The sequence below is a fragment of the Thermobia domestica genome, chromosome 3 (genome assembly GCF_964235325.1).
Source record: "Thermobia domestica chromosome 3, izTheDome1.hap1.1, whole genome shotgun sequence".
Taxonomy (NCBI): Eukaryota; Metazoa; Arthropoda; class Insecta; order Zygentoma; family Lepismatidae; genus Thermobia; species Thermobia domestica.
The window spans coordinates 176,809,500-176,825,038 of NC_137456.1; the positions used below are offsets into that span (position 1 = coordinate 176,809,500).

At 33.7% G+C, this 15,539-nt stretch overlaps 1 protein-coding gene across 2 annotated transcripts in view; it reads left to right on the top strand.

Annotated features, from left to right (window-relative positions):
- LOC145680880 (methyl farnesoate epoxidase-like) overlaps positions 1 to 15,539 on the top strand; it is a 190,426-nt gene that overhangs the window by 141,436 nt on the left and 33,451 nt on the right. For both annotated transcript variants that reach the window (XM_081752028.1, XM_081752027.1), the window contains exons 3-6: positions 2,710 to 2,961; positions 9,085 to 9,494; positions 11,871 to 11,985; positions 13,213 to 13,393. In XM_081752028.1, coding sequence (XP_081608154.1) covers positions 2,710 to 2,961; positions 9,085 to 9,494; positions 11,871 to 11,985; positions 13,213 to 13,393 — 958 coding nt within the window. The remainder of the gene's footprint in view (positions 1 to 2,709; positions 2,962 to 9,084; positions 9,495 to 11,870; positions 11,986 to 13,212; positions 13,394 to 15,539) is intronic.

The following is a 15,539-nucleotide window of genomic DNA, read 5'->3' on the forward strand; positions in this document are numbered from 1 at the left end:
TGCATAATTGTGCATCCCTCATGCTCTTAAATGGGTGCTTACGGTTCTATAGGTATCAGGGCCTACGGATGATCATCTTACTCTCTTCGATGTGTACCTATTACCAAATACGTATCCCAATGATTACCTTGGATAGATATAAAGTTAAGCCAACGCTTCACTTGTCTTTTAAGATTGAGTTTTTATGGTTCTATGAATAACCATCTTACTCTACTTGAGTTTATGGTCCCATGAACGGACACCTTACTATATTTTATGAACATTTATGATTAATCTTGATGTCTGAGTACACATACTTAGGCAAATTGCTCTGATGGAGTTTTTTGGAGTCACGTGAGCATACACACACAGGTAAATCGTCCTGATTGGTTATTGGGAGTCACATGACCTAATTCATGTGTTAATCCTGCATATCCATGCTCCGAAATGATTGTTTAGTCCTATTTGTATCAGGCACTATGGATGAGAACCTTAATCTCTCTATGAGATGGACCAACCCTACACCCTTATCTTTCAAGATTAGGTCTTTACGGTCCTATAAATGATTACCTTACTCTCTTTTACTATCATTTAAGAACCAACCCTGTAGTTTTTTTTTTTTTAAAGCAAGACCATATGCTTAGGGTTTTACGATAACTCTGTCGCGTGATGACGACAATATGATGTGTAGTCAGGAGGGCAAATATGACTGTGTTGAAAAGTAGCTAATAACAACTAATACTTCATAGTTCAGCTATGTGTCGTAGAAAGAATTATTGTGTTGAAGTAAAAGCTCAGGTTGGAAAGAAAATGGCTGCTTCCTGATAATTTGATACGTTTAAAATGACTCACGTAAATGGATATAATAACTTACGAACCTATTAGTTTTTAGAATCCCCTTGAATTGGAATAAGAGATGTTATAGACCAGTTGACGAATACTTTACTCTTTTGATAATAGATGTTTATGACTAGGAAGGCTCAACTGCAATTAAAATTACAGCACATATCTCTGAGATTCGGACATCACAAAAAGAAAGAAAAGAAAGAAAAAGAAAGAAAAGAAGAAAAAGAAAGAAACTAGTCGTCTTCTTCAGAAGCTAGCTTGACCGCAACTGACTGTACTCTCTTCATGCTATACTTCCCATCTACCATGTTATATCAGTTCTCATTTGCTACTTTTTATGACACGTCCCCTCACTCCCTCACTATCAAATGATATTTGTCGAATAACTGAGTATCTTTTGGAGATACAGTAAAATGCCTTCTCTCTCTCTCTCTCTCTACACACACACACACACACACCACTATCACTTACATCTTAGCAGAGAGAGAGAGAGAGTAAGCTCTTTCACATTGAGCAAATGAGTCAATCAAATTGAATCTTCAAATGAAATGAATCATGAACTGTTATTACTACTTTCGCTATTGCGCACGGCTTCTTCCAACATTTAGAAAGTTATAAAGATACTTATTTTGTTGGCGTTTAACGTAACATTCAGTACCGAGGCAAATATGATACGCGAAGTTATTATTTAATTGAGTCAACCACTGTACTTCAACTAAGATTCGAACCTGGATACCTCACGTTAAAGGTGAGGATGAAAACTTTTAGCCGGAGGTAGCTTAATAATGATATAAAAAGCAAGCGGGTCAGTTGCCATAAGAGTGTGAATAAAGAAGTGACACTTTTATAGTTGCATTTTAAGTTATTCATTGAGAGAGTCTTATACGTTATTCTAGGTATTACTTTTGTTACTAGTAGACCCTATTATTTAAAACATAGTCAGTTTACTACACACAAGAAATATTATAAGAGGCTCCCGAACTTTAAGACTAACAAACCTAACAAACCGGGAAAAAATTATGAAAATTTACACAGAGAAGAAACGTATGGGGCATACGTATAAACGTAGGTTGCATGTGTAAATTCTGTAGTTTTTGGAGTTACGACTATAGGTATGCAGCAAGCGTATAACTGAATACGTATGTTTTATAATGCTTTCCGTGTAAGTGTTTCGTCTATACGTGCTTTCCGTATCAAACAAAGAAATGTGTATAGGAGCGTAGGTGGCCAGGATCAAACATACAAATGGACACATATATATAACATATAGCTGACGTATGTAATATACAGAAGACTGTTAGATGTCAAACCTCCTGCAGCGGCATGTCTAACATACAAGCCGGTCAAAGGTAGTGAATATCTAGCATATGGATAACGTATGCTTTTTACAGATATGCGTATTAAACTTATGGATTCCGTATATTTGTACAATATACCGCTGTCCGGATAACGAATTTGTCTCAGTATACACTAAAACCTTGAACACCCCATGAAAATATACTGTAGGCCTATCGTTATAGTTATGGATTAGCTTTCTGTTGGAATGCCAGAATTAATTGAATAATAACTCAACACTCACCAAAAATGAGTACAGAGAGTAGATTATTCCTACTAGTTGAGTATTGATGACTCAAAAGGAGACTTTTATTTTAAAGTATCAGACGAACGATAACTTTTGGAGAAAATTAGAAACATTTGTAGATTTGAATAATATTGGAGGAACAGCTGATATGAATCCGAAATGTCTGGGATCTCTAATTATGATAGCTTTAAGCTTACCTTTCTGAAACTCTAAATTTTGTTGGTAATTGTGTCAGTGAATATTTAAAGCGATTTGAGTATTTACTATAAGTGTTATTTTTAATGTGTTATTTTCGTATTTAGGTCCATTCCATATGCCAATATTTGGAGCTCTGTGGTATGTCCTGTGGTTTCCAAGGGAAATCCTAGAGAGAATCGAAACATTCACAAAGACTTACGGAAATATATGTGGATTGCGTCTTTTGCCCGCCAACATTGTTGCAGTGAGTGGACCATCGGCAGTCAAAGATGCTCTAAATAATGATTATTTTGTTGAAAGACCAGCAATATATTACAGTTGGTTTGTCAAATTTAGGCGACATAATAGAATGTTAGGTGAGTAGACAACTATTATGTATGAATAGTAATACCGAAACTAATGTTCTAGATTTCGTATACTTAATAATAGTGGAATCATACATTCAAATGAGAGAACACATGCATATAAACAACAACAAACAATAATTCGATATTAGCATAAATTGTTCGATATTAAGAGAATAATAACTTCGAAAAATTAATGAAAACGTACTGTTAAGAAAAAGTACTGTAATATTTTGTAATCCCTCTAATGCAAATCTTAAATGTTTCAGTTCCCTAATTAAATTTCAATATCGTTATTAAAATAAATTTATTCATAATTAGCTTTATCAGGAAATTAAATGTCCTTAAGTTCGTTCGTATCGTTCAGAGTTGTTTCAAAACAATTCAGATGGTCTATAAATTATCATCATAAGGAGTTATATTACGTATGTAAGGTGATATTTCAAATTTAAACCTAATTCGTATCATTCGAGTTTTAATATATTGAAAGCAGATATATTGTTTGCCATGAACAAAGTGTCACTAAGTAGTTTATTTTCCTCAGTTTCTCCTGAAGGTCGAACTATACTATTTATATTTGATCACCTTTGGCATACTTGATTTGGACCCCTGATCAAATATGACAGGAAACTGAAAACTAGCAGGCATCCTTTCTCCTCTGAAATACAAACAACTGGACACAAAGAAGCGGCTATTAAGACGTACTATCAAGGGAGGACTGGCAACCATAGGGTCCATCCTCTTAGACTAAAATGTGTGCCCACTCTATGAATATTGTAAGGTTCCCATGTGTCTTAACACCATGTGTTTCTACTACACTTACATCAGGTAAACAAGCACTCTACAGACGAGAGGAACGAAGAGGACATCGCCCACCATCGCCAACAGTCGACAAGACGGAGATCAACGAAAGTAGCCGACATGTTAGGATAAAAAAAGAAGAGCACACCATAGGTATCAATTTTGTCCGGTTAATAAAACTACCAATTCTCTAAGGCGCCTGGCCATTGAGAGCACCCTACCACTCTATAAGATGAATGGTCATTGAGAGTACCTTTCCTACATGCTCTAAGACGCCTGGTCATTGGGTTCCTTTCACTTATTTAACTACATATTAGAGGAAACTTTATTTGTCGTTATATACTTGTATTCAAGAGGAAGAACTCTTGTAATAAAAAAGTGATGTCCCGTGTGTCGTATATATATATATACATAAGAATAGACACTTCTTATATATATATATATATATATATATATATATATATATATATATATATATATATATATATATACATATATATATATATATATATATATATATATATATATATATATATATATATATATATATATATATATATATATATACCCCTCCCTCAAGTTGCGGGGCTAAATTTGGATTTAAACGGCATCAGAAGTGTCACTATTCTTCTCATCGACCCTGAAAACTATGGATTCGACATTAATATCGGTCGTTTTCGATCATTTTTAAATGTCTCTCCCCTCCCCCACCTTTAAGTTACACCATCAAAGTGATATGACAAAAAATATCTCAAATTTAAACTTCATATAGGTTCTACATTTGATCGAGATCGATTCGGTGGTTCAAGAGTTATTAAGTTTTATTTATTTTTATAAATCTCCCCCTCTTCTAAATTCTACCGTCAAACTGAAATGATAAAAAGACTTTTCAGGCCTGAACCTCATCTATGTTAAAAATTTGATAGAGATCGGTAGAATGGTTCAAATGTTATTAAGTTTTATTTATTTTTATAGATCCCTCCCCTCCCGTCATGTGTAACGTGTGATGATTTATCACACTATTAAAATATAAATAAAAAATAAAAAAATCTCTGACTTTGTTATCCTGGAGGTTATGTTAGACTGTCCGAATCATTGGGTACTTTAGCGCCTCTACTGGGACTTTCCAATTGCCTGCCTTCGAATGTGCTGCTGAGGGAAGGGGAAGCTATTCGAAGCGATATGTATAACTGGGCAAGGTCGTAGTCTGCTAGTTCTGAGAAAATATAACGGCAATGGGTTTTATGCAGAGTCGTTTTGAAGCGCGATTAGTGCCATAATAAAGAGTTCGACTAACATAAGTCTCCTGCAGTAGTCTGAAGTTTAGTATGACGCTAATCATACGTCGAAACGACTCTGCATAAGGCGGTATATCTCTATTGTATAATTCGAAAGAGAAAAAATTCTGGTAATAGTTTACAAGACGACCTTTTCATCTTCTGTGCGCGTGGATACTTCTTACTGTTGCACTACGTATAAAAATGATTTTATTTCATTTAGAAGTGGTAATAGAACACACAAGAAACCCAGACCATGTTGTATTCACACTCTAACATGAAGTGTGAATACACCGTGGTCTGAGTTTCTTATGTGTTCCATTATCACTTCTACATAAAATAAAATCATTTTTATACGTAGTGCAGCAGTAAAAAGCATCCACATGCACGTGGCATGCGATATGTGTTTCAAATCCCACACACATACTCATACACTACGTACAAGGGCACATTATTTTCTTCGTATACCATATAAAAAAACACACATTCCTAGAAAAACACCTTTAAGTACAAGGGCAAATTTCAAGAATGCAATAAAAATAAGGGAGGGAGTACCAAGCGAAAACGCGCACACAATAAGTACAAGGGCTATATTATTTTTTAATCAAGAAATATAAAGCACTGTAAAAGTTAATGCCTAGAATGACCTACTCAGCAGCATACAAATGCTTACCGGCCAAGTGATGATTTTTTAATATAATATTCGACAGTCAATCCACACAAAAGGATCACTCACTAAGTAGCATAGAAGACCTCAAAGCACCAATATAGGAACAGATAAAAATCGTAGTTTTAGGTCAATGGGTGCACGCTAGAAACCACCCCTAGAAACCACGTGCCCTTAACGTGTACAGCAGCCATCTTCTATTCGTCTCTTCCTCATACTACTGCCGCCACCTACGTCTTCGTACACATGCATTCACTTACGTCACGTCAAACATTTGAAAAGTGAAACTCGTCAAAATAAATAAAGAAACCTCAAAAGACAACGAAACGCAACGCAAACCGACGTACATTTTATTTTATATTACTCAGTAATTAAATGAAAGTCGCCTTGTTACCTCCTTTTTAACATCCTAGATAGTCAATGAATAATCCGTAAAAGACTGCACTTTGTGAGTCCTCGGTAAATGATGAACACTGTCGTATACTATATCCGAAATTCTTTGTAGTGAGCAATGTTAAGTAGTTAAAGTTATTACAGTATATTACTCGAGATTGCGAGGATACATAATTGAGGGTACCGTACTTCTGTTGTGGTGTATTAAGAGGCGCTCCAATTTATTTCTTCCAGAGGTGGTTGAAGGTTAGATTCGCGTAATGCATTTAGTGAGTGTTAAATTTTTTTGAATATATTATATTTGCTTGAAAATTTATAAATAGGAGAATTATACACACACACACACACACACACACATATATATATATATATATATATATATATATATATATATATATATATATATATATATATATATATATATATATATATATGATTATTAAAAAATCTTTTTGGGTCAGGAAGTTTTGTAAAGATTAAATATAGCTGAAATTTGTTTGAAAAAAATATATATTTAATCTAATTAGGCAAGGGCAGGCCCGTGCTGGCCCACCGGGACATGTCCCGGTGCTCCCTCCGAAACATCACATTATAAACAAAGGTACGAGTTTTCTTTTATAATAAATTCTTACAGTTGTTATTGGTAAAGAATCTGTGGTAAGTACACTGCGCCCTTTATATAAGGCGCCCTTGCGAAACCACATCAAAGACAAACAGTTTTATTTATTCCTCTGTATGGCACAATTCTCTACAATTAATACATATTCTTACTGTTGGTAAAGAATCCGTGAAGGGTACATTGCGCCCTTGCGAAACCACGTCAAAGAAAAATTGTTTTATTTATTCCCCTATATGACACAGTTCTGTACAATGAATACATACTTTTACTGTTGATAAAGACCCATTTGAAGGGTACAGTGTGCCCTGCGTACAGAGCGTCTTGCGAAACATCACATTATATATTAGTGGCTTTAGTTGTTGTTCTGTAGTTCTGCATACCATTTTAGTATAGTAAATTCATATAGTGGCTGTTGGTAAAGAGCCTGCGAAGGGTATAGTGCGCCCTTATAAAAGACGGCCTACGAAATATCATATTACAAATATTTTTTAAAAAAAATCTTCTGTATACCAGTTTTGTATTATGCATTCATACAGTTGCTATTGACAGAGAATAGGTAAAGAGTACAATCACTTTTCAAATTATGTATAAAGCCAGTAAAGCAATTAACATGCAGGTCTAGTTGATAAGATAATGTAGTAGTTTTTCGTGCTGCTAAAATTTATACACTATATACACTATAGCCATTTCCTCTTGACGCTTAGGTATCTACTGGATAAAATGGGCTTCAATCCTACTTTCTTTACACTGGATAAAGCGGCAAACTATGGTTTAGCCCCTCTCTTGACCATATCCTGGATAGTGCACTCTTGGATTGTGTATGCATGGCTTCCTTTACGCTGAAAAGGACCACCATCCAAAGCTTCTGGAATTTGAAATAGGGTCCTTTGAAATTTGGCTTTTTCGCGATTTTGGACAGTCCTAGCTCTGAAACTATACAATTTCTTCCATACGAACTTTTTTTTCTTATTTTGATGTGAGGAATCACCTCTTACAGTTTGTCGGTATAGTTCATTAACAACCTGTGTCCATATATATATATATATATATATACACGAACATGGGAACGAAACAATACATTCTGAAATATGCAAATGGAGGGTTAGTACACATGTAAACGTTACATGTAGGGAGCTCAAGTACTTTCCATTCCCATGAAGCGAGAAAATTCTGCACATATGCTCCCGTATGAGCTGTAACACGTATGAAATGAATTAATCGTTTTACTTGTTTTTCTCATGTTACATTCTGATGCAGATATACATTTTCATCTAACTTCTTACATATAACGTTTACATATGAACCTAACCTACAATTTGCATACATCAGAATTCCTTGCTCGTTCCCATTTTCGTACAGCAAAAAAAAAAAAAAAAAAAAATGGTCATGACTTTTTCGGTAACCCTAGTATTTATTCACAAGGAAGATCATACAGAATGCATTTGAATTAAATTTAACTGATTTCGATGAATTTTCGAAATAAAATTGTTTATCCTACCATTAAAGAAATTGAAATTGAATTCATCAATTCTCGTTAAAATATGATGTTTTCTATGTTCAATTAGCTTGTCTGAAAATTATTGAGACTATGGGATATTGAAAGAGTAAATATGTTTATTATTATTTACCAGCATTAAGTTAGTAATACCTATTCATATCTCATATTCTTGGTATATTCACTTTGTACTACTAATTATCTAAGGTTGGAAATGCACCTCTATTTACAATTATCTAAGGTTGGAAATGCATCCCTATTTACAATTATCTAAGGTTGGAAATGCAAACTGGTAATTTTTTACGAACTCAAATGAAGCAACATAGGAAATTGCTTATCGAATAATATTTTGTATTAAGCATAAATCCAATAATTCTAAATTAATTCTGTATGATTTGAAGTTTATCCTTTAAGAGAATTTAAATAATTTGAATTGTAATATTTTCTTTATTATAGAAACATTTGCAGTATTTCTATGCATATTTATTTTAGTATTATTACATCAGTGACACATCATCTGTGCTACTTAAATTCTGAGTTTTTCAAAGGTTATCTTCATGTAACATACTGTTTCGGTTAAGGGATGTGAATCTATTGGTCGCGGCTTTGATTCTTCTTACAAAAATAATGACAACGTTACAAAGCATATACAACTTAGAATACGATGCAAGACTTCAAACGTCATTTTGTTTTTACAACCAAAAATGTGCAAAGCTATGTTCCGTGTTGAGGAAAGGCGTAGATTCCAGGTCTTTCGTGAAAATAAATTAATATTTGTACAATTTAAAATTCTTTAAAATTTAATTTCAATATTGTAAACCATTAGATTAAATAGATAATATGAATATAAATAATAATGGGTTTAAAAACTGTATTTTCCCAGGAATATCAATGGCAGAAGGAAATTTCTGGAAAGAGCAAAGAAGGTTTACTCAACGCCATCTGAAAGACTTTGGTTTTGGGAAAACTAGTATGGAAAATATAATTCATCAAGAAGTTGAAGTTCTATTGAGAGAATTACAGAAGCAAACAGGCCCCAACTGCGAAAATCCAGTTTGTGTGGATGATTTAATAAAAGTTTCGAACTTAAATGTCTTGTGGCATATTATGTCAGGACAGAAATATGATCATAATTACACTCCTTTACGGAAACTACTTCCGTTACTGGAAAAATGGAACGTTAGTTTTACTAATATGTCCATTTTTGAAATCGTCACACTATTCTTAAAATCCATATCATTGCAGCCTCTGGAACATGAAGTTGTCAAGAAAGCCTTGCAGGATTTTGTAATGGTAAGTACTTCATTTATTATTTTTACGTTTATTTTCCAAACCTCCAATGCTTTGTGGTATTTTTATGTGATTAGATAAGATTTTGCAATACAATAGGCGCTTACACGTTGATCGTTTAAAATATTTCTAGTTGTTTATATACTGTAGAGCAGTGGTTCTCAACTTAATTCCTACCACGATCCCCATTTTATCACATCCTCTTGCCAGCGATCCCCTTATAATTTCTGTTTTGTAATAAGCTTGTGTGAGATTAATATACCTATTGGGGAGATTTCACGATATCCATCTATTTCTATAATAGTAGAATCCATTTCTTGTATACAATGGATACAGTAACAGTAATATGTTCCCTACGATGAAAGTACTAGTTCAAGATGGATATTAAACTCCTTCATTGAAGAGGCCACCAAAGTACCTGATCTAAGCCCCGAACTTCTTGACTAACTAATAGAACTATCGTGCGACGTGTCCTTGCAACTGGTTTTCTGTAACGAAGACTTGGACAAGTTCTGGCTAAAAAGGAGAGAAGAATATCCTGGTTTGATATCTGCTGCTTTAAAAGTAATAATTCCATTTGCTACATCGTACCTGTGCGAAAGTGATTTTTCTTCCATGGTAAGCATTAAAACAGACAAGAAATCGCTTATCAGTGGAAAATGGCTTGATAATGTGCGTCACGAAGATTGAACTGGACATTGCCGCACTAGTAAAATCAAACCGTGCTCAGGTATCCCATTAGCTTTCAATTTCAATTGTATTTCAATATGCAGCTTTTGTTGCATTTGTATTTTTCTGGTATTTCAATATGCAGTTCTCATTAGTTTCATATCGTACCTCTTTCATTTAAATTGGTTCTTAAATAACTCTGCACCTGTTAAAATGTTTAGTAGATCTATTTTTTTTTTGTTCTTAATTATGTATAAAAATAAAAATATGCCTATCAGAACAAAATTCAAAATAATATTTAAAAATATTTTCCGGTATTAGATTCTAATTATAGTTCTCTTCCGCTTATCTTCGCGTGCCCCCTGAAATCCTCTCGCGATCTCCAGGTTGAGAAACTTCTGTAGAGCAAGATTTGTATTTCTTTTTTCAGAACAAATGAGTTGCGTCGTATTGTCAGGTTGTTAGTAAAACATTTATTGTAAGAAATACAATCAAAATTTCTTTAGTAGTTATTGGGAAAATCAATCGTAAAAACTCAATCAAAGAGTAAGCTTCTACTTGTGTATTTTTTCAAGACAAAAGTTATCTCAAATTGTCAGGTTATTAATGAAATATGAACAGCATTGTCTTAGACGTTCTTGAGAAAATTATCCGAAAAACTCGCCTGGGGAACCTTATTTAATCCTAAAATTTAAATTTTGATGTTGGTACGTTGAATGGTAGGACTCTAGGCGAATGAACATATTCACGGGAGGGGAAACATATATTCAAAAATAACTTTTTCGGCATGTAAGGAGCATGAAACGTGTAAATATGTTAAAATTTCAAATTCGATTTTTCTTCATGGGTACCCTACTTTCTTCTTTTCGATTATCCGCGTCGCTCGAAAGTAAAAGTAAAAGTTAATTGTAAATAATTAGAATTTTTAACTAAGCCCAATTTTAACCTATAGTGTGCAGCGGGAAAATGACAGCACAAAAACTAGTATGCATAAAGAAAATTCATTTTCAAAGCAATGAACATTGAAATAATAACAGATGAGTCACTAAAATGAGAATGAATCTTAAAAATAAATTATCTAACTTGGAAGCTTCTATGAATCTTCGTGTATTCTGCTAGTATTTGTTTTCTTTAATTAGCATGAACTTTGTTGATAACATTTTAATACATAACTTTAAGACGGGTTTCCAATCAAAATACAGCTATATTACTATTTCTTTTGGTTGTTCTTGATTTTTTTTTTTCAGATTGATATAGTCTTATTTTAGCACAGACTGAGATGTGTTGTGTACCAGTAATAGTAGCCTAGTAGTTGTAGTAGTAGAAATTTTAACTCCCATTTCAGCATCAAGACTTTGTGAGACGTGAATCATCAGTTTAATGTGGAATTCTAAGATAACTTCTCATCGAGAATCGTGCAGAGTTCCTGTATTAGCCAAAAGAAAGGTCTAATATTAGTGTATTATGTAGAATGTACAGTAATATGCCATCAGAAATTTCGGAAAAATAAGATGTTTTCAATTAATGGTTTGTACTCTATTCATATTAAACAATTTAGTTTAGCTTGCTTATGAGTTTGGAATGAGATAAATTTTCCTATCTCCTGTTGAAGTCCTGAATTGTTTGTTATCAAAATACCATTAATTTTGTTTCTTAATTGCACAACATCCTTGGAATTTTGTTTCTTAATGTTCGAAATTATTCCAACAGGAGACAATAAAGAACCATGCTGCCACACTAGATCCAGAGAATCCTCGAGATTTCATAGACGTTTATCTAATTGAAATTAACAAGCGAGAAAATGAAGAGAATAGCTCTTTTACAGGTGTGTATGAAATCATTTATACTTTTGTATTTTTACTTTACAGTTTAAACATAGCCACGAGAAATTTCCTTTTACTGATTTAAGGATTACTTTTCTTTAAAAAAAAAAATAAATAAATAAATAGAAAATTGATTCTTCTTCCACGTTTCACTCTATCTTTTAAAAGGTATAATTTCATGGAAGAATTTCACAGCAGCAAATGTAAATAGCTTGTGGATCCAAACGAAATATGAGTTCAGATAGAAGAGAGTAATATCATGACAGAGGCTCTCATAATATACTTCTAAAGGATGAAATGGAAGTAAGGCCATGAATGGAAACTAATGCTACTTAAAATGTCAAAATATGTAGAATTAACTATAAATTTTATTTACATTATAGCTAAAGAAAAAACGAACAATTAATACTTTATACATCAGAAGCTTTCAAGTAGCATAAGTTTATAGTCTAAGATGTTACTGTAAATGTTATTTACTAATAATAACGAAATAAAGAGGAAAGTACGTATAGGGTAAGTTTTTTTATCCCGTGTAAATTATTAAATTTAATTGAACAAGAGAATGTTATGTTTATAAATGTTAGTAGAGAACTGTGTAAGTTGTACATTAGTCATTCTGCACTCTCCCTATCTTTCCAATCTCATAATAATCCTTAAAATCTTACACTTATGGTCTTAAAACCCGTATATGTACCACATTTAAGGCCACTCAGACACCCTAAACTGTTTTTTTCGGACGCTTTCTTGACTGTGTGATTAAAAGTGTTGGGTAAGTATGAGTAAAGATTCGGTCTGTGAGTGATAGTTTTTTCCTTAGCTCGGAAGTGAAGGGCCGTGCTACAGCCAAATATTTTCTAAAAGAACGTGTAATGAGGACTACGTGTGCGTTTATTTACCACAAAGCTCATTTACCATGAGTTGGGGTCAAACCGAGGACCTCAATGGTTGATCCCTCTATTACTATATTTTTGTTGCCTCTGTGGTGATCAATAGGATGACAAGTGTGTTTGACCTTTTAAAACAATGACAGGCAATGACAATTAATAAGTCAGTATGTGACGTTTTTTCTATCATTTACTTGTTCTGATAGATCAATAATTACGTGCAAATCAGTCAATATTTTTTTTCTTTCTGTTCACGCCGTTTCCTGTACGAAGTTATTTAATTTATGTTAATTGTACCTACATTTTTATTTTATTGTTGAAAATATATTATACTTTTCTTTCCAGTTCAGCAGCTACGAGGAATTTGTTTCGATTTATTTATAGCAGGCGTCCACACAACGTCAGGGACACTGAGATTTGCTTTATTATATATGATACTCAATCCTAAAATCCAGCAAAGAATTCAAAGTGATTTGGATAAAGTAGTAGGAAAGGAGAGGTTACCATCTCTTGCAGATAGACCAAAGTAAGTAACAAATGTATTAAAACAAAAAAAAAGAAAAAAAGAAGAAAGGAAGAAAAGAAAGGAAAAGAAAGAAAATATTAGTTTTCAATTTTTCTCTTTATCAAAAATAATTGAGCAAAGTATGCAGTTCGTGTGACGAGATTTGGCAAAGAACGTTCTCAACTGTAAACTTGATTCCTTGCTGTTCTGTCCAAGAAGACCTCTTATAGTTGATCGACTGCCATACCCGTTATTTCGAGTATTGTTGAATAAGAGTTCTCTATCTCGTAATTGAAGTAGTTCTCCATTTACCTTACAATCCTGGGCCAATGTCAAAAATTTTACCTCCACCGTAAAAAGATTCGGAACCATATGAACCAAAGACACATGCTAACACGTGGACTTCAAAGAACGGTCTGGTAGTAAAATTTCCTTACAAATGGGCCTTTTAATCCAGAACTCCTAAATTATACAGTTATGTCAAAGAAGTCAACATAATTAAATTAGTTTGACATTTCAATAAAGTGTGTAGAAAATCTTATGTTTGAAATAAACTGTGTAGCTTATTATTATTGCAATTCGTACATCTAAATTTCCTCCCCGGAATTTCCAGGTTTCCTCAAGTAACGCGAAATTCTACTATTACTACAGTCGAGACATAATTTAAAATTCACTTTGTGACCAATCAGTGACTGATTCTTTAAACAAAGTGTTTGAAAAGTAGGAATCATTGAACCGATTTTATGCCCTGCCAGGTTTTTCTATTTTTACTGTGAATAGAAATTAACTTGTCACACTATACGAGTTGGGTAGAAGGGGGAATTGAGAGGTATGTTTTTGTCAACATTTTTTTTCCTCACATGTTATAGGTGTTTTTTCTAGTTTTTGAGAACTGATTGTATGTCGCAGGTTCTTCTGCGCCTACTGTGGTAGTGGTTAGCTTTCGGCATCTTTACTTTTGATGTTGCAACATTTTTACTTTCGTACTCTGATTTCCACCCAATTACTCCCAAGGGGGGTAATTGGGTGCAAAATGATTAAAGACATTGCCGGTGCACACAAACTCGTGGAGTGATTGGATGTAAATGAAAAAAAAATCAGTTTCATTTGGTCTATATAACTTGTATTCCACTTAAAAAATAATAGTTTTATGTGACCTAGAAAAAAAATATATCTCTGTTTACGCAAAATAAGGAGTAATTTATTTCTAAATTTCAAAGATATTTGAATGCTCTTTCAAGCCTTCCATTTGTTGTTTATAGCACAATATATTGTCATGTGAACTTAATCCAAAATATATCACATACGAAAAAAACTATAAGCGGTCAAAACTTTGGCCAAAAACGTAAACGAAAACAAAAAAATAGAAAAACCAAGAGAACAGGCTCTGATATTCAAACATAGGAGAAGGTAATAAGACTAACTCTAAATAACTATAAACAACTGTATAACAATAGAACATGTGTTGGAACTCTGGACTGATAAACAGGTCCTATTTACAGCATCAGCACTATTGGCATACGAAACGGACACTGGAGGCCTAAGTTGAACAAAATAGCTTAACTATCGCCTTCGGTGCGAGCGGTTCCGGGTTCGATTCTCGGTGGGGTCACTCAGTCGAAAAAGTGTAAAAAGTTTTTCAGGCCAACCATTTGAATGAGGTTTTCCTGGGTTTTCCTTATCCACATCAGGCAAATGCCGGGGTGGTACCTAAGTTACAGATTCCAGGCCGTTTCCTTCCCTCCCCAATCCTTTCTTCCTTCCCTTCCCCGGATAGTGTGCGTGCCGAGGGACGTCATCCCTCATACGTGACAGGCTATAAATGGCCTTCGATGCCGAAAGCCCAGATATCTAAATCCTAAATCCTAAAAATAGCTTAATAAGCACTGTGCTTCAAAAGTGTACACCATAAAAGACCAAGATTAAACAGCATTCAATTGAATTCTAAGCAAAAAATGTTCACCAATTTACTCCCACATCATGCATCCAATTACCCCGTGTTGGTAATCGGGAGGTGCAAATTTTAACAAAATTTTAACTGCCTCACAGTGAGGATTCAAGATGGCTGCTCTCCACGGCACCATCCTTATGATGTTTTTAAACAGCAGTAAAAAATCTGGTTCAAAACATTAATAGATGAGCGATTTATTGTGACTCAAACAAACAA